This window comes from Hemiscyllium ocellatum, chromosome 48 (assembly GCF_020745735.1).
Source record: "Hemiscyllium ocellatum isolate sHemOce1 chromosome 48, sHemOce1.pat.X.cur, whole genome shotgun sequence".
Classification (NCBI taxonomy): Eukaryota; Metazoa; Chordata; class Chondrichthyes; order Orectolobiformes; family Hemiscylliidae; genus Hemiscyllium; species Hemiscyllium ocellatum.
In genome coordinates this window covers 4672755-4698463 of record NC_083448.1, presented here as the reverse complement: position 1 = coordinate 4698463, position 25709 = coordinate 4672755, and the positions used below count along the sequence as shown (strand labels likewise).

The 25709-nt window shown below is 49.7% G+C and overlaps 2 protein-coding genes across 2 annotated transcripts in view; both read right to left on the bottom strand.

The window, feature by feature from the left end:
- Positions 1-243, bottom strand: part of LOC132836896 (E3 ubiquitin-protein ligase RNF181-like) — a 3724-nt gene extending 3481 nt beyond the window's left edge. The window contains exon 1 of the mRNA XM_060856463.1: positions 146-243. Within this exon, the coding sequence (XP_060712446.1) occupies positions 146-226 (81 nt within the window). The 5' untranslated portion in view covers positions 227-243. The remainder of the gene's footprint in view (positions 1-145) is intronic.
- Positions 244-14654: 14411 nt separating this feature from the next.
- On the bottom strand, positions 14655-24506 carry LOC132836995 (vesicle-associated membrane protein 5-like). The gene is made up of 3 exons (XM_060856608.1): positions 24366-24506; positions 18601-18744; positions 14655-17872 (listed from the first exon to the last, which is right to left on the bottom strand). The coding sequence occupies exons 1-3, from the start codon at positions 24366-24368 to the stop codon at positions 17657-17659; spliced, it is 363 nt and encodes a 120-aa protein (XP_060712591.1). The 5' UTR covers positions 24369-24506; the 3' UTR covers positions 14655-17656.
- Between the last annotated feature and the right edge of the window lie 1203 nt (positions 24507-25709).

Here is a 25709-nt window from a genome sequence, read left to right as displayed (position 1 = left end):
CCCCTTCTCCCCCCCCCGTCCCCTCCCCCTTCTCCCCCCCCTTGTCTCCCCCCCTCAGTCTCCGGCTCCCCCCTCAGTCTCCGGGTCCCTGGGCCGGGTGTATGCGGGACTAGCCGGCAGTGGGGGGTGTGTGTGTGTACCTGGCGAGCTCCAGCAGCGCGTTCTGCCGGTACTGTTCCTCGGGATCGGTCGCCTCGCAGTCGTGCTCCTCGAAATACGACGCCATCTTGTTCCGAGTGGGCGGGGCCGGCTCCGGCTCCGTCTCCCCTTGGGACGCCCGTGCGCGCGCGTCCCCCCCACCACGCTGATGGAAGGGCCGATGGACCAATCACCGTGCCCGCTCCGTGCGGCGAGCCAATCGAAAGCATGCAGGGCGGGGCTAATGCCCGGCCTGTGTGACGCGTGGGGCTCCTATTGGCCGCGTCTACACACGTGACGTGGTTCCCGTCGGCGCGGTCTGAAGGTGGTTGCCCCGGTAACGGTTACCCCTAGCAACGCAGGGGGTCTTGTCTTGGACCAGACCCAGCATCATCCTCCCCATCACTCCACCACCTCCCCCCCACCCACTACATACAGACACAAATAATATGCTGTGGGTACTCAATGCTTTTAAAATTGTAGGTGCAAATTATGTTGGAATCTGCACTGAAAGCAAGAAAATGCTGGAAATCACTGCGGTTCAGGCAGCAACCATGGAGAGGGAGCAAGCTAACATGGAGTCTAGATGATTCCAGATGAAACCATATCCCAGATCCTTTACAAATTCAGAATTTATTGTCATATGTAGTTTTAAAAGAAAAAAAATACAATGAAGAGTGTTCAAAGTTGCCCAACATGGCGCCTCGAGTGACAGAACTCGTGGTCACATCATAAATTACAAAATTAAGTTCATCAGAGTCCATTTAAGGACCTCTGATCAGGAAGAAAGTCGATCTACGACTAGAACGACATGACGGGACAAAAACCGAAACGCCGGGACACCAGGCCATTGGCTCGAATAGCCACTTGAATAGAAACGCTGGGCCGTCTGACCCCCCCCCCCGGGCTGCTACCCATGGATAAAACGACACGCCGAGACCTTGGAACCTCGTGTTGGAAGCCAAAGACCGGGACAACCGCTCCAACAGAGACTGCTCTGCTGGCCTGAGACCAACCCCTCAAGAAAGACCGTCTCTTCGGATGGCCGGGAGGAGCCACTGCTTAGGGAAAGCTCACAGCTGAAGCATTTAAAATGAAGGTAGGTTGAATGTGATGTTATCTGTTCTATTGAACGTAGAGTCGCAGGTAGATAGGATAGTGAAGAAGGTGTTTGGTATGCTTTCCTTTATTGGTCAGAGCATTGAGTGTAGGAGTTGGGAGGTCATGTTGCAGCTGTACAGGACATTGGTTAGGCCACTTTTGGAGTATTGCATGCAATTCCGGTTTCCTTATTATCAGAAGGATGTGAAAGAATTCAGAAAAGATTTACAAGGATGTTGCCAGGGTTGGAGGGTTTGAGCTGCAGGGAGAGGCTGAACAGGCTGGGGCTGTTTTCCCTGGAGCGTCGGAGGCTGAGGGCTGACCTTGTAGAGGTTAATAAAATCATGAGAGGGCATGGATAGGGTGGATAGACAAGGTCTTTTCCCTGGGGTGGGGGTGTCCAGAACTAGAGAGGCATAGGTTTAGGGTGAGAGGGGAAAGATATAAAATGGACCTAAGGGGCAACATTTTCATACAGAGGATGGTGCATGTATGGAACGAGCTGCCAGAGGAAGTGGTGGAGGCTGGTACAATGACAGCATTTAAAAGGCATCTGGATGGGTATGCGAATAGGAAGGGTTTAGAGGGATATGGGCCAAGTGCTGACAAATGGGACTAGATTTGGTTGGGATATCTGGTCAGCATGGACAAATTGAACCGAAGGGTCTGTTTCCATACTGTACATCTTTATGATTGTATGATTCTAATTGAAATACACTAAAAATAGAAAATAGAGAAAAGAAAATAGTAAAGGTAAACGGAGTAGATAAGCAACGGACTCTTGGGTTGAGGAGCACGTGCTATATGCTGCTACCACTGCTGCCATTAGTTTAGCTGTGTTTCTGAATGACTAGTCTAATGATATTACCATTATGCCTTTGACTCCCCTAAAAATAACGATCTTGTGTGAGTATGGTATAGAATGACCAGCTAATACTGAAACCAAAAGAGCCAATGTATAAAACATTAACGGTTAAACTCTAGGCTACGTGTACCTGCCTTTTATATCCCTGAAATTAGAAGATTGGACGATGACCTGATCGAGATGTTGAAAATGGTGATGGGATTCAATGATAGATGTAGAAAAACTGCTTACTCTGGGGGGGAAGAGGATTCAAAATGAGCGGGGATAGATCAGGTTAGAGCGAGGCCATAGTAGAGTAAGTCATGGAGTCGTGCAGCATGTAAACAGGCCATTCGGCCCAACTCATCCATGCCGATTTGATTTCCCAAACTGGACTCGCCCCTGCTGCCTGCATTTGTCCCATATCCCTCTAAACCTTTCCTATCCATGTGCCTGTCCAAATGTCTTTTTAGACGGAATAGCAAGGTTAGACTTTAGACTGATTAGATCTCATGGAATAAATGGAGAACTAGCCATTTGGCTCAAAGGTAGAAGACAGAAGGTGGTGGTGGAGGGTTGTTTTTCAGACTGGAGGCCTGTGACCAATGGAGTGCCACAAGGATTGGTGCTGGGTCCTCTACTTTTTGTCATTTACATAAATGATTTGGATGTGAGCATAAGAGACACAGTTAGTAAGTTTGCAAATTATACCAAAATTGGAGGTGTAGTGGACAGCGAAGAGGGTTACCTCAGATCACAACAGGATCTGGATCAGATGGGCCAATGGGCTGAGAAGTGGCAAATGGAGTTTAACTTAGATAAATGCAAGGTGCTGCATTTTGGGAAAGCAAATCTTAGCAGGACTTATACACTTAATGGTAAGGTCCTAGGGAGTGTTGCTGAACAAAGAGACCTTGGAGTGCAGGTTCATAGCTCTTTGAAAGTGGAGTCGCAGGTAGATAGGATAGTGAAGAAGGCATTTGGTATGCTTTCCTTTATTGGTCAGAGTATTGAGTACAGGAGTTGGGAGGTCATGTTGCAGCTGTACAGGGCATTGGTTAGGCCACAGTTGGAATATTGCGTGCAGTTCTGGTCTCCTTCCTATCGGAAAGATGTTGTGAAACTTGAAAGGATTCAGAAAAGATTTACAAGGATGTTGCCGGGGTTGGAGGGTCTGAGCTACAGGGAGAGGCTGAACAGGCTGGGGCTGTTTTCCCTGGAGCGTCGGAGGCTGAGGGCTGACCTTAAAGAAGTTTATAAAATCATGAGGGGGCATGGATAGGATAAATAGACAAAGTCTTTTCCCTGGGATCGGGGAGTCCAGAACTAGAGGGGCACAGGTTTAGGGTGAGAGGGGAAAGATATAAAAGGGACCTAAGGGGCAACATTTTCATAGAGAGGATGGTGCATGTATGGAACGAGCTGCCAGAGGAAGTGGTGGAGGCTGGTACAATGACAGCATTTAAAAGGCATCTGGATGGGTATGCGAATAAGAAGGCTTTAGAGGGATATGGGCCGGGTGCTGACAAATGGGACTAGATTGGGTTGGGATATCTGGGTCAACATGGACGGGTTGGACCGAAGGGTCTGTTTCCGTGCTGTACATCTCTATGACTCTAAATGATGTCACTGTACCCTTTCCGCTGGCACCACACATGCACCACCCTCTGTGTAAAAGGTTGCGTCTCAAGTCCCTTTTAAATCTTTCCCCTTTCACCTTAAACCTATTCCCTCTAGTTTTGGACTCCCCTACCCTGGGGAAAAATCCTTTGCTATTCATCTTAATCTATGCCCCTCATGTTTTTATAAACCTCTACGGGGTCACCCCACAACCTCCTACACCCCAGGAAAAAAAAGTCCCAGCCTCTCCTTAGAAATCAAGTCTTCCAGTCCCGGTAGACTCATCGAGTCATAGAGATGCACAGCATGGAAACAAACCCTTTTGTCCAACCTGTCCATTCCGACCAGCTATCCCAACCCAATCTAGTCCCACCTGCCAGCGCCCGGCCCATATCCCTCCAAACCATATACCCATCCAGATGCCTTTTAAATGTTGCAATTGTACCAGCCTCCACCACATCCTCTGGCAGCTCATTCCATACACGTACCACCCTCTGTGTGAAAAAGTTGTCTCTTTTATATCTTTCCCCTCTCACCCTAAACCTATGCCCCTCTAGTTCTGGACTCCCCCACCCCAGAGAAGAGACGTTGTCTATTTATCCTATCCACGTCCCTCATGATTTTATAAACCAGTATAAGGTCACCCTTCAGCCTCCAACACTACTGGGGAAACAGCCCCAGCCTATTCAACCTCTCCCTATAGCTCAAATCCTCCAACCCTGGCAACGTCCATGTAAATCTTTTCTGCACCCTTTCAAGTTGAATAACATCCCTTCCTATAGCAGGGTGACCAGAATTGTACTCCAAAAAAGGCCTGTAACATGATGTCCCAACAGGATATACTGTGGGTGGTAGTAAATCTGAATCTTTCTCCCATGAATGGTGCTGAGGTCATTTTTTTTTATTAGCAATACATTTCAAGGATATGAGACAGTGGCTAAGTAATGGAACTAACTGAATGGCAGAACAAGTTAAAGGGACTGAAGGGTCTCCTCCTGTTGCTTTCTTTCTGTGTACACTAGCATTGCTCACTGACTGGGTCTCTGCTCAGTAGGTATAGGTGAAAACCACTCAAACATGGATATTGACTTTTCTGTTTGAACTGATTTAACCTTGCCTTTCCTTCTATTCTTCTTACTATCAAAAGAAAGTTGATGTGACGCCAACAGCCTTAAAATGATTAAGCCAGCGCATTTCATTCACTCCGTCACTTCCATTGCATGTGTTAACTTGTCTGGATTTTCCCAACACGTTCGAACTGGAGCTCAGTTTGCAGAAAACCCATGATTGGAATTAGGTTCTGAAATGCCGAGCATCCTGTGCGAAGTGGCCATGATTAATTTTCTGTCCGACTTCGAGAGGCAGCGTTAAAGAGTATGCTCCCTTTGCCTTCCGGACTCCCCAATGTACGTGGAGGTGTAATCGAACCAGTCAAACTGCAGCGGCGTTCACCGGTGCAGCTCCCACAACAACACTTCCGACCCATTTTCCCGAACGCGAGCCCACCGTTTTTCCACGCCCCTATCCATTGTTGGCCTCAGTATCCTGGTTTTGATTGTCAAGAGCTGTCAGAGCCGGGAGAGTTGGCTCTCGGCCACAGTTAGATCGTCTGCGATCCTGTTAAGAAGCTCAATGGCCTATTCCTGTGTACGTTCTTATGATTCCAATTGATCGCCCTCTGTATTAAGAAGTTCGTCATGTGGCGGTGTGGAACCCAAGTATTGCTGAGAAAAGACATGTTTTATCGACTTTTCACCTTCGCCCAGTTTAAAGGGAAAATCCCTTTCACGCCGTGAGGCACAAGATTGCTGTTTGGTCGGCAAGTCTACTCTGATAAGTTGAAGAATGCATTTTGGAAGTTATCAGTCACTCATCATTGCACTGGTGCATTCAACACAGATGTCTCCAGCATGTCAAGCCCAGGGTCAGAACTTTCTTGGTTCTCATATTCTTTAGGCCTTGAACTTTCCATCTACATGGAGGGTACAATGGAGGGTATGTAGGTTAGTTTGATCTTAGATCAGGAATAAAGGTCGGCATGCCATCGAGGGCCGAAGGGCCTGGACTGTGCTGTACTGTTCTGTGTTGCCTTTCTGTCTCCCCCCCCCCCCCCACCCCACCCCCATCTCCTTCCTCTCTGCTTGACGACGCAGAGCAGCTCAGCTCACTCCTAGCAATCCTTCAGTTAGCCAGAGTTCTGCACTGTTTCAACCACCATGGAAAACTTCAACCGGGCCTTGCTTCAGAGAGATTCGTCCAAAACTTAAACCCAGAAGGAGGTCAGCTGGGTGGACCTCACAGAATATGAGTTCCCCAATTGGGTCTGTTAACCTGGTCCGTTCAGGGAACCCTGGCTGACAGGTATGAACAGGAGTTCACTCTGAGAGCTGGCTCTGAGGGAGCTAGATCAGTCTCATGTACAAATCACAGGTACATAAAGGGTGACTTGTTGGTAGGAGTTAATTCAAAAACTCCTTGAACACAGAGCCATGCCCTGTAATTAACTTCTGTTAAAGCTTGATCTCTGTTGTTTACTCCTTCGACGATCTAGTTGCATGATCATTTACTGGAAGACAGATTGTTTCCTGAAAATTCCCACTTAGCTAACCTAACTCTTAGAGTTAAAAATCACGCAACACCAGGTTATAGTCCAACAGGTTTAACTGGAAGCACACTAGCTTTCGGAGCGACGCTCCTTCATCAAGTGATAGGGGAGGGCTCCATCATAACACACAGAATTTATCGCAAACATTTGCAGTGTGATGTAACTGAAATTATACATTGAAAAATTGATTGTCTGTTAAGCCTTTCATCTGTTAGAATACAGCGATAATTTCACTTCTTTCATGTGTAAATCACAAAACCCTTCTTTTTGTGATTTTATGATTTATTCTTGGTGAGTCACTTGCTCTCAGACTCACTTGAATGATACGACAGACTGTATTGGGTTGAAAGTACACCTTCCAACGGGGGTCACTGTCGTCGGATCACAAGGGCGGAAAAATTCGAGTGAATAAATGAAACGAACCCAGTGAATTTTAGAAAAGAGTCAAGCAACCTCAGAGGGTTTTCTAAGACAATCAATTTCGAAATGCAGCAGGTCTTTCTTGTGAAGTTAGACAGATAGCAAATACAGAGGTGGGGGGGGGAAATGGGGAGGTTAATTGCACTGAAAGCCGTGAACTGTTTCCCTCCCCAGTGAGTGTCATCAAGGAACTGAACCGTACACACCACAAATCTGTGGAATTCATTGCCACAGAAGGCTGTGGAGGCCAGGTCATTGAGTATATTTAAAACAAAGATCGATAGGTTCTTGATTGTCCATAAGACCATAAGACGTAGGAGCGGGAGTAAGGCCATTCGACCCATCGAGTCCACTCCACCATTTAATCATGGCTGATGGGCATTTCAACTCCACTTATCCACACTCTCTTCGTAGCCCTTAATTCCTTGCAAGATCAAGAATTTATTAATCTCTGCCTTGAAGACATTTAACATCCCGGCCTCCATGGCAATGAATTCCACAGGCCAATCACTCTCCGGCTGAATTTCCGTTCTAAATTGACCCCCTCTAATTCTAAGGCTGTGCCCACGGGGTCCTAGTCTCCCTGCCGAACGGAAGCAACTTCCCAGCGTGCACCTTTTTGTAAGTTTCTTGTAGAGCTCGCCTCAAGCAGCAGAATGGGGTTGAGAAATGTATCAGCCCTACGTAAATGGCAGGGGGCCGAATTGATGGGCCAAATGGCCGAATCTCTGCCCCCCGTTGTCTAATAACAAACATCGCCTTTACTGACAGCCTAGCCAGTGTCACCCACTCACTGTTTCATGAGCCATGTGGCAACTTGAAACTGACATCTTCGAAGGGTGATCGCTGGAGGTTGTGAATTGAACCTCATCCTACCCTCTCCTTCCTAGAGTCTGTGAGCTGCCTCAGGAGGCCCAGGGCTAGCACTCGACACTCTCCGGTAAGAAGCAAGTGAGGCGGGCAGACCAGCGTGTCTCATTGCTGCTGCTGCTGCTGCCCTGGGCTTGAGATGGAGGCATTTGCACTCAGGAGAACGGAGGGGCACACACTGCGGGAACCCGGTCAGCACGGTGGCTCAGTGGTTAGCACTGCTGCCTCACAGCACCAGCGACCCAGGTTCGATTCCCGCCTCGGGCGACTGTCTGTGTGGAGTTTGCACATTCTCCCCGTGTCTGCGTGGGTTTCCTCCCACAGGTTAGGGTGAATTGGCCAGGCTAAATTGCCCGTAGGGTTAGGTGAAGGGGTAAATGTGGGTGGGCTGCGGGTCGGTGTGGACTTGTTGGGCCGAAGGGCCTGTTTCCACACTGTAAGTAATCCAATCTAAAAACAAATGTGGGATTATCAGGAAAGAAGTCAGATAGAGATAAAGGCATTCACGGGACGTCCTGCAGCCAATGTAGAACCCTTCAAAGTTTTATTCTATCGCAAAGGAATGACAGCATTCGGCAGAGGAGGAGAGCTTTTGCCCATTGAGTCTGTGCCCAGATCTGCAAATGAGTGTAACGACTTAGTTCCGTTCTCCTGCCGTTTCCCTCCACACTCTGCACCTTCTTTCTGTACAATTGTCAGATTCCCTCTCTCGAATGCCCCTATTGTGTCTGCCTTCACCACGTTTCACCAGGCCACACCGACCCTCTGAAAAGTAACCCACCCAAACCCGTTTCCCTCTGACGAATGCACCTATCACTGTGGGACAATTTGGCACGGCCAATCCACCCTAACCTGCACATCCCTGAGCACTATGGGTAATTTAGCATGGTCAATCCGCACTAACCTGCACATCCCTGAGCACTATGGGTAATTTAGCACGGCCAATCCACCCTAACCTGCACATCCCTGAGCACTATGGGTAATTTAGCATGGCCAATCTGTACTAACCTGCACATCCCTGAGCACTATGGGTAATTTAGCATGGCCAATCCGCACTAACCTGCACATCCCTGAGCACTATGGGTAATGTAGCACGGCCAATCCACCCTAACCTGCACATCCCTGAACACTATGGGTAATTTAGCACGGCCAATCCACCCTAACCTGCCCATCTTTGGACTGTGGGAGGAAACTGGAGCACCCAGAGGAAACCCACGCAGACACGGGGGAGAATGTGCAAACTCCATACATTAGGCAAAGTGTTTTTTTTTCTCACTTCGTGTATGCTGCTGTAAATCACTTTAAATCTGTGCTGTCTTGTTCTCGATCATTTGTCACAGTGAGAGGGGAACTGGTTCTGCCTGTCTACCCTATTCTGACCTCTCACGTCTGCCATCAAATCTCCTCTCAGCTTTCTTCTGTCTGGAAAGAATGATCTGTCTTGGGCCTCCCACAGAGATGCGACGGTCAAGAAGGCACAACACAAAGGGCGGCCCGGTGGCCAATCACATTTATGCACAGGGATCCATTCCCTGCAAAGTAAAGGAACGTGAACAACATTTGCAGCACTGTGCGGAGTCACTCAGGAGTTAAGAGAGCCCGTAGGTTCCCACGGCAATTTCCATAGCAACGCCGGGGTGGTCGGAGTCGGATTGGCAACCAATCAGCTCCCTTTCCTCCCGTAGTCGGACTTGTCGTGACGGTTCGAAATTTGGCATTCTTGCATTGGTCCTGACGAGTACAAGATGAGAAGCTTCAGGATGCCATCTCGCTCTCTTCAGCAATATCCAAAGGACAAAGAACATTCCAGAACAGGAACAGGCCCTTCGGCCCTCCTGCGCCGATCCAGATCCTCTATCGAAAGCCCGTCACCTATTTTCTAAGGGTCTGTGTCCCTCTGCTCCCTGCCCACTCTGGATATATCTTCAATGACGCTATTGTGCCCACCTCTACCACCCTCCACTGGCAACATGTTCCAGGCACCCACCACCCTCTGCATAAAGAACTTTCCACACAATATCTCTCTTAAACCTTTTCCCCCTCACCTTGAACCCATGAGTCCTCCCCCAACTCTAGGGAAAAGCCTCTTGCTATCCACTCTGTCTGTACCTCTCATGATTCTGTAGACCTCAATCAGGTCCCCCCCCCTTAACCTCCATCATTCTAATGAAAATAATCCTAATCTACTCAACCTCTCTTCATAGCTAGCTCCCTCCATGCCAGGCAGTATCCTGGTGAACCTCCCCTGCACCCTCTCCAAAGGGTCCACATCCTTTTGGTAATGTGGTGACCAGAACTGTAGGCGGTATTCCAAATGTGGCCGAACCAAAGTCTTATACAACTGTAACATGACCTGCCAACTCTTGTACTCAATCGCCCATCTGATGAAGGAAAGCATGCCATATGATGCCTTCTTGACCACGCTATTGACCTGCTTTGCCACCTTCAGAGTGTAACGGACCTGAACACCCAGCTCTCCTTGCACATCAATTTTCCCCAGGGATTTTCCATTGACCATATAGTCCGCTCTCGAATTGGATCTTCCCAAAATGCATCACCTCACGTTTGCCCGGATTGATTTCCATCTGCCATTTCTCCGCGCAGCTCTCCAATCGATCTACATTCTGCTGTATTCTCTGACAGTCCCCCCTCGGTACCTGCTACTGCACCAATCTTCGTGTCATCTGCAAACTTACTGATCAGAACAAGTTCTGCCCTATCAAGTGACAAATTTTAAACCTGCTCCCCCATCAAAAGGTGAGCGCAGGAAGATCTCATCCTGTTCAGCATTAGATTAAGATTCCCTACAGTGTAGAAACGGGCCATTCGGCCCAACAAGTCCACACCAACCCTCTGAAGAGTAACTCACCCAGACCCATTCACTAATGCACCTAGCACTATGGGCAATTTACCCTCCTCGGATGCTGCCTGAACTGCTGTGCTTTTCCAGCACCACTCTAATCTAGAATATGTCTAGTCCACCCGAACCTGCACATCTTTGGATTGTGGGAGGAAACCGGAGCACCCGGAGGAAATCCACGCAGACACTGGGGAGAATGTGCAAACTCAACACTGAGACAGTGCTTGGCCCTGTCAGTCTGCAGCACCGCACGCTGCCCTTGTAGCGGCTGTGGGGAGGGGGGCAGAGGGGTGTGGGGGTTAGAGACTGTCACACATCTCCTGCTGTGGGAGTGTGCCTTCGCAAAGGAAGTCTGGAGAGAGTTTCAGTCAATGTTCATCCTGAGCAGCTCCCCGACTCTGTGCTCCACGGGCTGTTCCCCGGGGACCCACACCGAGACAAACGTCAACCGCGCCTGCAGGACCATGAAAGACGCCCTCCGGTCTGCCTGAAGGAGTTGACCCCAACTGAAAGTTGCAGACTGGCACATCCCAAGGCCCAGGACTGCGTGGGACAGCTGCTACCAAGGCACGGTGGGGAAAGACCACTGCTCGAGATCATCCTGCTGAAGGTAAATTGGAGTCCGTTCAGTTCTTGGATCTGCCCAGTACCTCAAATATTAGTATTGTATGTGTAAGAGAGCTCTTTGGTTTTTTACATCGATATTTTATTCATTTACTTGATGTGCAACTTTTCAGAACCAAACTGCATTCGTGACAAACAGATTTTTAATGAATAAAGTACATTTTGAAGTTTAAGAAACCTCACCAACCCTGCTCAGATGTCGGAGGGATCTTCATGAATTGTCCTTGCAGTCTACATTTAGCAGAGATGCCTCACCAGTTAAGTCGGCCTGTTTCCTGAGTGCGTCCCTTGGAAACGGTCCCTTGAGTGAGGTTTCAGGCAGTTTGTCTTCTGCAACTTCTGCGCATGCAGTTCAGAAGAACGGGAACCCAGACCTCCAGGATGTTTTCCACATTATAAACGCTGCTATTTAGAGTTATTGACTGAGTCAGAGACCGAAATACCCAGACCTTCCTCGCTCGGATTGCTGCCTTTTCTGATAAGACACTTCCGCCGCCTAAAGACTGACAGAAAGGAAGCTGGCTCGCAAAATGTTTGTTTATTCAGAGCTTGTCAGGTAACTCCCCACAGTGACAATGCTGTCCGTGAGAATACAAGAAACACTGTGAACCTATCTGCTTCCTCCAAGTGTCAATTTGCTGTCTATCCCGTGAGTAGATAGCTGAAGTGTGGCACGTTAGCCTGACGCAGCCCAGTGCATGATGGTTAATGGGGCCCAGCTAAAGGCACAAGCCGTTCCTGGTTCAAAATACCAGGGGAAGCCGGCAGGAAGAGAAGAGGGCTAACAATATCATCCACAGTCATCAGAAAGGGTGACAGGATTTCATTCGTTAGAGGAACGAAATGAACAAGATAATTCGTAACTTCCACAAAATGGTGGCCGAGTAGGCTTGTCCACTCCGTCTGCTCTCTTTCTTCCTTCTGTTTTTTTTTCGCTCTCCCGGAGAGGAGCAGCAGAGTATTGAATCAGGCAGTCGGCTCGACATCCCGTGCCAGGCAACGGCCGGAGTCCTGACCCAGCGGGTTCCCGATGCCCGGCGCACGCAGGCTGAAGGGTAGGCCGAGGCCTGGCAATAGTTGGCGCCTGGATCGAGGTTTTCACTGGTCTGGGATCCCAGGAGCAATCCTTACATGACAATCGAAGTTTTCCACCCCCCCCCCACCCCGATATCTTCAGCGATGACAAGGGTAGGGGAAATCAAGGCTGTGAGAGGAAAGTATGTCAAAATTGAGGAGATCGAGCCATTGTCGGAAGTGTAGTCCCAGCATGGACTACGACTTCAGAAAGACTGCAACAGTTGAACTTTTAGCTTTATTTCTATGTCCTTCAAAATAATACTAATGTAGGATTCTAATGTTGAACTTTTAACTTTATTCCTTTATTTCTTTCCAATTTGTTCTTAAGGTTTTGTACGTAGGTGCTTGTACCTCTAAGATGGTGCCATGCGTGGCGACTGTTCTCTGCACTTTTTGCACTAGCGTACACATGACAATAAAGTCTAAGTCTAAATCTAAATCTAAAAATCCACAATATTAAGTGGCACTCTAACAATTTCTGGCATTTCCCAAAAGGGGAGGTGAAGAAGCAGCGATTACAACTCTTCAAAGTACATGAATAAGAAATGTTTGGAGGGGGACATGGGCTAAGCAAAGGAAGGTGGGACTGCTTTAGTTTGGGTTTACGGTTGGCATGGACTGGTTGGACCAAAGGGTCTGTTTCCGCGCTGTATGGCTCTATGACTATGCTGGGAGCCCATTAGCCTTTCCCAAGCGGGCATATGTGCACCCGTACAAGGTACAGTGGGCATTACAGTCTGGCCTGACCCTACATTCCAGCAACGCACAGTAAACACTGGACAATGGACGTGAACAATAGAGACTGTGATTCTCCACCCCCTGCTCTGTTGGCCGGAGACCAACGATTCCTACTCAGCTAGGAAGTCAGCCACGATTCCAGGAATGAATTACGGGTGAACCCACTGTCATGCATGATGACCTTCATCTTGGCGACATGACCTGCCTACCTCCCCCCATCTGCCTCTTGCCCACTGAGAGGTTCACTCACGACAGACCGTCTCCGCGGGAGCGAGTAAGCAATGGCGCATTGAGTAGAAGTCATCCTATTCTCCCGCCTGTGGAGATTGTGCGCACAGACCCCAGGTGGAGTTGACTATTCCCAGTGTGTGTAAAATGGGGAAAAGCATCGCGTGGTCCCTTTAGAAGATGCTGGTTTTTTTTCTGCGCTTTGAGATTAGATTTAAGAATGGATGTCTGAACAACAGCCTTTACACAGAGAATTGAAATGTTTTGTATCGAATGGCGAAGCAGTAGTTTTTAATCAAGACAATAGGTTTAAATCTGATGTTTTGACAAGGTAGGACCAATTGTATTTTGAGAAATTGATATACCATCATGGGTATAAAAGTAGGGGGCAGTTGGACATTGCCCCAGAGCTAACTGACATCCTGCCTCAGTTAACAATTCCCAACTCTCGAAAGGGAAATTAGCTCTCACTGTCATCTATGTATTAGAGAAAGTGCCATATAAATAAACAATAAGGCCGGAAAAAGGCATTCCCGATTGGAGAATCGGTGGGAGCATTCCTGGCAGAAGGAAGAGTCACCGATGGCCAACCATGCAGCGGGGTGTGTCCCTATCGGTCCACGCCGAGAGTGGTTTGTGGGTACACCCAGCACTGATTCTGGGGTCACTGATGCCAGGGAGAGGCTGGATAGGCTAGGGCTGTTTTCCCTGGAGCGTCGGAAGCTGAGGGGGGGGTGACCTGATAGACATTTATGAAATCATGAGGGGGGGCATGGATAGGATAAATAGAGAAGGTCTTTTCCCCTGGGGTGGGGGAGTCCAGAACTAGAGGGGCATAGGTTTAGGGTGAGAGGGAAAAGATATAAAAGGGACCTGAGGGGCAACATGTTCACGCAGAGGGTGGAGCTGTTTTCCCTGGAGTGTCAGAGGCTGGGGGGGGTGACCTTATCGAGGTTTATGAAATCATGAGGGGGGGGGGCATGGATAGGGTGAACACACAAAGTCTCTTCCCCCAGGGTAGGGGAGTCCAGAAGATAGGTTTAAGGTGAGAGGGGGGAAAAGATTTAAAAGGGGCCTGAGGGGCAATCTTTTCACACAGAGGGTGGTGCGTGTGTGGAGTGAGCTGCCGGAGGAAGTGGTGGAGGCTGGTACAATTACAACAGTGAAAAGGCATCTGGATGGGGATATGGGTCAAGTGCTGGCGAATGGGACTAGATTCATTCAAGGTTTGGACTGAAGGGTCTGTTTCCTTGCTTTACAGCCCTACAACTCTCATAATTACACAGTAATGTGTTGGGTTTTTAAGAGGAAGGAAACAATGAGGCTGATGGGGAAGCTCACCAGCTGAAGGTTCTGCGGAATAACGATAATGGTGGAACACAATGTCAACATCGTGGCACCACCAGTGAGCAGGAAGTGTGTGACATAGAAACGGAATGTCGGAAATAAATTATTCTCTGAATGGGAAAGGGAAACAAATCCAGGGCTTTCTGCACTGATTATGACCAATAACGTGACAGGAACACCACTTTCCTTTCGAACCCTTTATTTTCCAACGCCGTATCAGATACAGGCAGTCAGCTCTAACACATTAAATGGCTGAGGTATAATTTACCAATATGATTTACCTCACAATTCCTTCGCATCTCTCACTGCTTCCCCCTTGCTATAAAGTGGTTTAAAATGACAAGGTGGGGGGGTCAGCCATTGACTGCAGCTCTCCCATCCCCAGGAAGTACATTTTCCGCTAGGCTTTCGGTCTTCAGCCGTCACAGAGAGACAGAGGGATCCCCGGGAGGGTAGTGGACAACAGAAGCTGCTGGAGAAACTCAGCTGACACGTCCTAGTCAACCTTTCGAGGCTGATGCATCCATTCTCTGGCGGTCCACGGCTCGACCTGCTGGCTTCCTGATTTATTTCAGAGGTCTCCTCACTCGAGGCAGGACGTCCTGGCACTGGAGGGGATACCGGAGTTGATTGACTCCGGAGTTGAAGGGCTTGGCTTCTGAGGAGAGATGAAGTCGACTGGGACCGTACACGTTTGGAATTTGGAAAAATGAGGCGGGGGGGGGGCTTTCTCGAAACAAATAAAATATTGACGGAAATAGACAAGATAGAAGCAGGAAAGCTGCTCCCACTGAGACTAGAGCTCAAGGGAATGGCCTCAAAATAAGGGGGGAGCAGAGTTATTCACCCAAAAGATTGTGAATGGGTGGTATTCCCAGCCCAGTTGAGGCCACCTGGTTGAATGGTTTCAAGGCACAGATGGATTTTTGAACACTGAAGGGACTAAGGGTTATGGTGAGCGGGCGGGGAAGTGGAGCTGAGTCCACATTAGGACCAGCCATGATCTTACTTCCATCAGATCCGACGCCAAGCTCATGGTTCACAGAGCCCTCGTGTACGGCGCTGAGACCCAAGACTGTCAACGGCAGACGACCCCCCGCCCCACCGAACGCACCAACACCGGCATTTTGGACCAGGCCGAATTCGCCAGCGTCAAGACGCTGCCCCGAGTGTAGAGGGTCTGCGGGAGGCCCACCCCCACCCTCACCCCGAGAGTCCACCTCGTCTGCAAGGGACCGCCAATGAATGATGACAAACGTTGCGATTGGGCGCACCGTTGTCCCAGCCGGAAGAGTTCAAATCCGTCATCCCACCTTCAATAAACAGTCCGCGGCTGAAAAATCCAAGAATATTTCCTGCTTTTCATTTGACTGGAACATCGGGACAATTCTGTCTTTGGCTGCAGTTTGCCCTGGTGCTGATTCCTGAAGAAGGGCTTATGCCCGAACCGTCGAATCTCCTGTTCCTCGGATGCTGCCTGACCTGCTGCGCTTTTCCAGCAACACATTTTCAGCCCTGGTGCTGTTCTGCTCACATTTAAGGTTCAGCCACGTATTTTTAGTCATCACTCTTAGCTTGCAGATGTCAATGAAAAGACCATCATTCAGTGCCCATCCCCAAACTGTCCTGGAGAAGGTGATGGTGATGACTCTGTGGCGGACACCCACAGTGCTGTCTGGAAGGCCCGAGGTTTTAACCCAGCCACCGTCAGGGCACGGCGCCCTCATTCCGAGTCAGGATGGTGAGTGACCGGGAGAGGAGGTCGGAGGGGGTGGTGTTCCCACGCACCTGCTGCCCCTTGTCCTTCGAGATGGTGAAGGTCACAGGTTTTGGAAGGTACTCTCAGAGGAGCCTTGGTAGAACACTGCAGTGCATCTCGGAGACGGGGCCCAATTCCGCGGGCGTAAAGTGAGCAGTTCGGGTCTGGAATGAAGGCATCTGAGAGGACTTTCCATCAGTGTTTTCGGCAGAAATAATGATGGGGGGAAAGGTCAGGCAATTGGCGTCAGGCTAAAATGCTCAGAGGGCTGGCACGGACGTAATGCGCAGAATGGCCTCCTTCTGTAACACAGCGACTGTGTGCTCCAGAGTGGTGGAAGGCACGAATATTGAGGTCTGGTGAATGGGTTGGCCCAATCCCAATAGGGGCGGGACAGTGGCTCAGTGGTTAGCACTGCTGCCTCACAGCACCAGGGACCCAGGTTCGATTCCAGCCTCGGGTGACTATCTGTGTGTGGAGTTTGCACATTCACCCCATGTCTGTGTGGGTTTCCTCCGGGTGCTCCGATTTCCTCCCTTAGTCCAAAGATGTGCAGGTTAGGGTGGAATGGCCATGCTAAATTACCCATAGTGCTCAGGGATGTGCAGGTCAGGGTGGATTGGTCATGCTAAATTACCCATAGTGCTCAGGGTTGTGCAGGTCAGGGTGAATTGGCCATGTTAAATTGCCCAGAGTGCTAGATGCATTAGTCAGAGGGTAATGGGTCTGGGTGGGTTACTCTTCGTAGGGTCAGTGTGGACTGGTTGGGCCGAAGGGCCTGTTTCCACACTGTAGGGAATCTAATCTAATCAACAGGGCAAGCGGGGAGTATTCCATCACATTCCGGACTTGTGCCTTGTCATCGGTGGGACAGGCTTTGGGAGGGTGGGGGGGCAGTCGGGAGACGAGTTTTATGAAATGGGATCGGACCAAGTAGGAGTTACAGATTCCATGAGTGAATAAGTTGGACTCCAGTTACGACCATGATAACTCCCTTCCCGGCCCCCGGACTATCTAGCATTGTCAAAACTCAGTTTTCCCAGTTTGGCCGGTTTGTATATTTTCCGGATTGTTAAATCAATGTGTAATCCTAAAGCAACTGTTATCTAACGTTACCCGTTAAAATGGGGTTCGGCTGCCTGTAGGTAATGAGGCGGGTCCCGTGCTGGAAATAGACCGACTGTGACACAATCTGCCTGGATCCCGTACCCTATTTCAAAGACGGAATGCGGCCACATTTTGTAACAACAAAATAATTTAAAAAGAACGCGACAAAAAAGGTGGCTCAATTGTAGCTTCACGGCAGCAGTCCGGCTTCTAATGTCTACGTTCCACAGTTGAAGGCACCCACGTGTGCGGTAGCAACCGCCAATCGAGGCTCTTCCTTCACGACGCAAAGCAGCCCCTCAGCTCGATCACAACGGTTCACTGTTGACCAACTGTAGTGGTCGCTAGTTTGGGGACAGCTTCGCTTTGGTGGGGCAGATGCTGATCTTTCGACGAAGTCGTTATGACGATGACAACAATGGCGGTGACGAGGATCACCAGCCCCACGGCCACGCCCAGAATAATTTTCCACTTCCTGTTCCTCGATGCTTCCTGTACGGCCACCTGTTTCGTTGTCTTCTGAAAAAGTTTCCCCTTCAAAAGGTCAGAGCACACACCGTTACCCTCAAACACAATCACGGACGCTACCATCTTTTGAGTCTCGTGATAAAAGGAACGATTCATACCGAACAGAAGAGGCCCTTTGGATGGGGTAATTGGACAAGGTCTTTTCCCTGGGGAGTCCAGAACTATAGGGGCATCGGTTTAGGGTGAGCGGGGAAAGATATAAAAGGAACCTCAGGGGCAACTTTTGCCCGCAGAGGGTGGCACGTGTATGGAATGGGATGCCAGAGGAAGTGGCGGAGGCTGGTACAATTGCAACACTTAAAAGGCATCCGGATGGGGACGTGAATAGGGAGGCGTGAGTGGGATATGGGCCAAGTGCTGGCAAAATGGGGCCAGTTGAATTTGATATGGCTGGCTGGCCCAGACGAGTTGGGCCGAAGGGTTCTGTCTCTGCGACTCGTTTAAGCAACCTCTTGGCTTAAGGATAAGGCTGGGGGCATTCAGTGTGTACGTTCCTCCTCCTCTCCCCCCCAAACGTCACGGTTAAACAAAGGGTGCGCCAAGTTCCATTCAGAGTCATGATTGTGAGAAGGTATCCGCGCCAATTTGCTTTTTTTTTTAAACAACCAATCCTCAAATCCACTCTCGACGAGAGATTCCACTCCCCTGACCGGACTGGATCAGTCTAAGGAAAGTCCGTGCGCCACGCGAGTTGGGGGATTGCCCCCCCCCGAGGTAAACGTGGTTTCGCTCACCGCTTCCTGCAGCTGCTCCGCCCGCTCGTCCAAGACCTGCAGTTTGCCGTCTCGCTCCTTCACCTTCTCCACATTGGCGTACATCACCTCCACCACCTCGTCGGCCTGGTGCTGCAGCCGAGCGACTTCGGAGTTATTCGTCCCCTGCGAGGCAACGGGAGCACAGTGAGAGACCGAGAAGGACCGAGATTGGCACAATGCAGTGGGAAATAATTGTCAATCTCTCTCTCTCTCTCTCTCGCCTGAGGAAGCATTAATCGAACTATGTGTGATCAGGAAAGGAATCAATTTCCTGACAAAGTGATGGATGTACAATGTTGAAAAGACATTTGGACGAGTCCACGAATAGGAATGGTTTGGAGGGATAGGTGGGCAGGCAGGTGGGATTAGTATAGTTTGGGATTAGGGTCGGTATGGGCTGAATGGGCCGAAGGGTCTTTTCCGTGCTGTATGAAAGGCTGAGGGGGTGACCCAACGGGGGTGTTTAAAATCCTGAAAGCTCTCCGAGGGAGTGGAAGTCAGAGGAAATGTTTCCCGCTGTTGGCGGAAGAGCAGAACCTGCCAATGTCAGACAGTGTCCCGAAAGATCTCACCGGGAAGTCCAGAAGGAGCCCCGTTACCAGACTGCGGCGCAGGATGTGGAATGCGCTCCCACAGGCTGAAGCCAATCATATCAATGTACCTGAGTAGGGGGGGTTAGAATCACACAGGGTGGGGGGGAGACATTACAGAGTTCCAATTGAAGATTTAGACAGTGAAAATTGGGAGGAAGCTCAAATCCTGGTCAGGAGCAAATGGGCTGAATGGCCCTATGTAAGCTGATGTGTGAAACAATTTCCCCCTGTCCCCCTCTCAAAAAACACACACATACAGCACACATCCATTCCGGCAAAAAGAAACATCTTCTTTCAACCTATGCCCTTTCGCTCTCCAACAAAGATATCCACTTGTGGCTCAGTGGTTAGCACTGCTGCCTCACAGTACCAAGGACCCAGGTTCGATTCCAGCCTCAGGCAACTGTCTGTGTTGGAGTTTGCACGTTCTCTCCCCCCACCACCCGTCCCCGTGTCTGCACGGGTGCTCCGGTTTCCTCCCACAATCCAAGGATGTACAGGTTAGGGTGGATTGGCCGTGCTAAATTACCCATAGTGCTCAGGGATGTGCAGGTTAGAGTGGATTGGCCATGCTAAATTGCCCCCTGGAGTTCAGGGATGTGCAGGTTAGGGTGAATTGCCATGGGAAATCAGAGTTAGAGGTTGAGTCTGGCTGGGATGCTCTTCAGAGGGTCAGTGTAGACTCAATGGGCCGAACGGCCTGCCTCCACATTGTAAGGATGCTGTGATCCTTGCAAATAGAGTCATTGAGATGTACAGCATGGAAACAGACTCTTTGGTCCAACCCGTCCATGCTGACCCAGATATCCCAACCCAATCTAGTCCCACCTGCCAGCACCCGGCCCAAATCCCTCCAAACTCTTCCTATTCATGCCTCTTAAATGTTGCAATTGTACCAGCCTCCACCACTTCCTCTGGCAGCTCATTCCATACACGTACCACCCTCTGTGTGAAAAAGTTGCCTCTTTCATATCTTTCTCCTCTCACCCTAAACCTATGCCCCTCTAGTTCTGGACTCCCCGATCCCAGAGAAAAGACTTTGCCTATTTACCCTATCCATGCCCCCTCATGATTTTATAAACCTCTATAAGGTCACCCCTCAGCCTCCAACGCTCCAGGGAAAACAGCCCCGGCCTGTTCAGCCTCTCCCTGTAGCTCAGATCCTCCAACCCTGGCAACATCCTTGTAAATCTTTTCTGAACCCTTTCAAGTTTCACAACATTTTTCCGATAGGAAGGAGACCAGAATTGCGCACAATATTCCAACAGTGGCCTAACCAATGCCCTGTACAGCCGCAACATGACCTCCCAACTCCTGTACTCAGTACTCTGACCAATAAAGGAAAGCATACCAAACGCCTACTTCACTATCCTATCTACCTGCGACTCCACTTTCAAGTAGTTATGAACCTGCACTCCAAGGTCTCTTTGTTCAGCAACACTCCCCAGGACCTTACCATTAAGTGGAGAAGTCCTGCTAAGATTTGCTTTCCCAAAATGCAGCACCTTGCATTTATCTGAATTAAACTCCATCTGCCACTTCTCAGCCCATTGGCCCATCTGGTCCAGATCCTGTTGTAAATCTGAGGTAACCCTCTTCGCTGTCCACTACACCTTCGATTTTGGTGTCATCTGCAAACTTACTAACTGTACCTCTTATGCTCGTATCCAAATCATTTATGTAAATGACAAAAAGTAGAGGGCCCAGCACCGATCCTTGTGGCACTCCACTGGTCACAGGCCTCCAGTCTGAAAAACAACCCTCCATCACCACCCTCTGTCTCCAAATGGCTAGTTAGATTAGATTACTTACAGTGTGGAAACAGGCCCTTCGGCCCAACAAGTCCACTCCGACCCTCCGAAGCGCAACCCACCCATACCCCTACATTTACCCCTTACCTAACACTACGGGCAATTTAGCATGGCCAATTCACCTGACCCGCACATCTTTTGGACTGTGGGAGGAAACCGGAGCACCCCCACACAGACACAGGGAGAACGTGCAAACTCCACACAGTCTGTCGCCTGAGTCGGGAATTGAACCCAGGTCTCAGGCGCTATGAGGCAGCAGTGCTAACCACTGTGCCACCGTGCCGCCCACCGTGTTCTCCCTCTATTCCATGAGATCTAACCTTGCTCACCAGTCTCCCATGGGGAACCTTGTCGAACACCTTACTGAAGTCCATATAGATCACATCTACTGCTCTGCCCTCATCAGTCCTCTTTGTTACTTCTTCAAAAAACTCAATCAAGTTTGTGAGACATGATTTCCCACGCACAAAGCCATGTTGACTATCCTGAATCAGTCCTTGTCTTTCCAAATACATGTACGTCCTGTCCCTCAGGATTCCCTCCAACAACTTGCCCACCACCGAGGTCAGGCTCACCGGTCTATAGTTCCCTGGCTTGTCTTTACCGCCCTTCTTAGACAGTGGCACCATGTTAGCTAACGTCCAGTCTTCCGGCACCTCACCTGTGACTATCGGCGATACAAATATCTGAGCAAGAGACCACAACCACACTTTATCACATCAATTGCCAACTAAACCCAGGCTGGGATGCCCACCTGTCTCAGTGCCAGTCCAGATCAATGGCAAGGGCTCGTGGCAGCCCACCTGGTAAAACCTGCCTGATATGAAAGGTAGGAAAACCAAGACAGGGATAACCCCGGGTGCTATCCGAAAAACCAAGCAGGTTATTCAGTGAACATTATACACAGCTCACAGTGTGGTGCTAGAAAAACACTGTGTGTGTGTGCGTGTGTGTGTGTGAGTGAGATGGAGTGTAAGCCTGTGAGAAGATGCGTGTCTCGATGTGAGTGTGGGGGACGTTTGTGTGTGTGTATATGAGTGAGAGAGGTTCACACATACCCGGTGGGGGTGGGAAGGTGGAATTACTGTTGTTTTTGGAGTTGTATTCCAGGGCCAGGCAGTACCTGGGGACAGCTCAGGTCAGGCAACACCCGCGGAGCAGGAGAATCGACGTTTCGGGCCTAACCCCTTAATCAGGAAAGGTGACTCCTCACAGTCTGCCTGAGGATGACGCTGCAGACGTTGAACTGGATTGATCAAAATTTCGGATTATCTAAGCCTCCTCCGACACTCCGCTCCACTCCATGCCCTCATGTGTGGTTTAAATTCTCAGAATGAGGGCATCGCTGGCATTTCTTGCCCAGGAGCCGGTTTGAGAGTCATCCATATCACTGTGGGACTGGAGTCACATGTAGGCCAGACCAGGCATGGAGGGGGAGGGCAGTTTCCTTCCCTGAAGGTCGTCAGTGAAACCGATGGGTTTTTCCTCCAAGTGCTTTTAGGTCGCTTCAGAGGGGAGCACACCGCCCCGCCCCCCTCCATTTTTCGGGGATAGTGAAAGATTACAGGGTGGCGTTGCCTGAGTCTGCTTCTGCAGCCACTGTTTAAAAACTGGTTGCCAAAGCGAGTGACGACAGTCTTTACAGGTCGACGGAGATCTAGGGCAATGGCAGTACGGCTGGGGCCTGACCTTTAACAGTGTCCTTTAAAATGACGTGGAGCCTTTTTAGAATTGCGCAGCACAGGAACCGACCCATACTCCAAAGCCTCCAAACCCCGTCGTTCTGTCCCCAGGTCCTGCCTGTCCCTGGAATACAACTCCAAAGACAACAGCAATTCCACCTTCCCATGCCCCCCAACCGTGTGTGTGTATGAGCGAGTGTGTGTGTGTGTGTGTGTGTATATGAGTGTGCATGTGTGTATATGAGCGTGTGTGTGAATGAGCGTGTGTGTGTATATGAATGAGCGTGTGTGTGTGTATATGAGCGTGTGTGTATGAGCGAGTGTGTGTGTGTGTATATGAGTGTGCGTGTGTGTATATGAGCGTGTGTGTGTGAATGAGCGTGTGTGTGTATATGAATAAGCATGTGTGTGTATATGAATGAGCGTGTGTGTGTGTGTATATGAGCGTGTGTGTATGAGCGAGTGTGTGTGTATATGAGTGTGTGTGTGTATATGAGCGTGTGTGTGTATATGAATGAGCGTGTGTGTGTATATGTGTGCGTATGAGCGTGTGTATGAGTGTGTGTGTATATGAGTGTGTGTGTGTGTGTGTGAGAGAGGGTCTGTGTGAGTCTCTCTCACACACATGCTCTCTCTCTCTCTCTCTCTCTCACACACACACACACACACACACACACACACTACGGAATCTAACCTAATCTTATTGTTTCAGTTGCATAACAATGTGACCGTTTGCTATAAATTCTGTGTCCTATAGTCCTGCTGTACAACCACCTGATGAAGGAGCGTCGCTCCGAAAGCTAGTGCTTCCAAAGAAACCTGTTGGACTGTAACCAGTCCGTCACCACCACATCATAACTTTGACCAAAGAGACAGGTCTTCGACAGCAATTTATAGGAGGAGATTTATAACCCAGAGATCTCTTTTAACACAGAGTGTAACAGTACCAGCATCTAAAGGGGGTGGGATGCGGGAGAAGGAGAGGGGAGTGTGGGGCTAGAGGTTACGCCAGACACGCTTTGGATATTGTTCTACCCTCCTCTTCACGGGGGTGAGGAGGGGGGCGGTAACGACCCATCCCTGGAGCAAAAAAGCGGGCCTCGAATCCGGGGCTCCTGTCTCAGAGGTTGGGGCGCTACCCCGCTGAACTGGAGGGTCAGACGGGGGGGTCGAGAGCCGGGACGGTGGGGCAACATTCATTCCCAGGCAGGCTGGCTCTGGGTGCCAAGGCAGAGGGGAGGGGGCTGGGGGGCTGGACTGAGCATCTGACAAGGGGCATTCAACCATGGGGGGCATCGCAGCCAAATCACAGCGTGCGACCCAACAGCAGAGAGAGAGAATAAATAAATAAATAAAGGCGACTGAAGAGAAGTGAAACAGAGCAATTTTGCCTCCTGTGGTAGGTTGGAGCCCACACTCCCAAGGAGCAGTGAGGGGGGTGGGGAAGGCGAGGGCAGCTGTCATTTTCAAGTTATTTGCAGCCCTCCCCCAGAGAAAGATACAAGGTGAGAAACAAGAGAGCTGGCAGTCTGCCTTGCTCGCCCCGTCCTTTCACACTGACCCCCAGAGATATTTCACAGCGAGCACTTTCGATTTCGACAAGAGGCAGACACAGCAGGGTTTTGGAGAGTGGGGGGGGAGTGAAATATTGAACTTACCATTCCTGCTGCTTCCCTGGTTTTGACTCTCTCTCTCTCTCTGATTGTCCCTTGGAGCCTGGGCTATTTTAAACTCAAAAGACTTGGACTTTCCCCAGTCCCCTTTGCAACGCCTCCTCTTTCCCACGAACAAGTCAGAGCTTAGCTTCCGGGTGTGTGTGTGTGACAGCAATGTACAAACATCCCCTTTGAAGCTCACGTTCCCTCTTCCAGAATCAATCGGGCTTGCTGGGCAGAGACTCGATGGGCTGAGTGGCCGTCCTTTAAAGGGGGCGGGGTGGTGGGGTGTTGGAGGTGGAATTTTTTTCCTCTCACAGAGAGCTTCAGAAAACATTTGCTTTCATGCAAAGGCTGTCACCCTCTCCAGACAGGGGGAACCAAACAAAACTTGCTGAGGAAGCAGATTCTTTCTGCGGGGCACTGGCCTGGAATACTAATGCCCACTCGTGATCCGAACCCGTTGGCGTTTTTCAAAAAGGGCACTTCAGCTCACCGTGAAAACACGAAACGCGGAGTCATAGAGATGTCCAGCGCGGAAGCAGACCCTTCCCTCCAACCAGTCCCAGATATCCCAATCCAATCCCAAATGCCAGCATTTGGGCTCTTCAAACCCACCCTGTCCAGATGCCTTTTAAATGCTGTCATCGTAGCAGCCTCTGCCACTTCCTCTGGCAGCTCCTTCCATCCACGCACCACACTTCAGTTGGCGGAGATTCGCCATCCTTCCAAAGGCCAGGATGGGGCACGGCTGGTCAAACTCTTTCCCCCTTTCGGAAGACATGAAAGCCCAGATCTAATGTGGTTCTGCACGCACCGTGACAGAATTACTTTTCATTCCTTGCACAGTCTGCCACAAGGATCGTTTCTGGGTCCACTATTTTTCATCATTCATATAAATGATTTGAATGCGAGCATAAGAGGTAAGTTAGTAAGTTTGCAGATGACACCAAAATTGGAGGTATAGTGGACAGCGAAGAGGGTTACCTCAGATTACAACAGGATCTGGACCAGATGGGCCAATGGGCTGAGAAGTGGCAGATGGAGTTTAATTCAGATAAATGCGAGGTGCTGCATTTTGGAAAGCTAATCAGGGCAGGACTTATCCACTTAATGGTAAGGTCCTAGGGAATGTTGCTGAACAAAGAGACCTTGGAGTGCAGGTTCATAGCTCCTTGAAAGTGGAATCGCAGATGGATAGGATAGTAAAGGCAGCGTTTGGTATGCTTTCCTTTATTGGTCAGAGTATTGAGTACAGGAGTTGGGAGGTCATGTTGCGGCTGTACAGGACATTGGTTAGGCCATTTTTGGAATACTGTGTTCAGTTCTGGTCTCTCTGCTACAGGA

What these genes read in the sequence shown, in the direction of transcription:
- LOC132836995 (XM_060856608.1), bottom strand. An exon ending in CGGAGCAGCTGCAGGAAGCG is followed by an intron (nt 17,873 to 18,600) that starts GTGAGCGAAACC and finishes GACCTTTTGAAG; the next exon opens with GGGAAACTTTTTCAGAAGAC.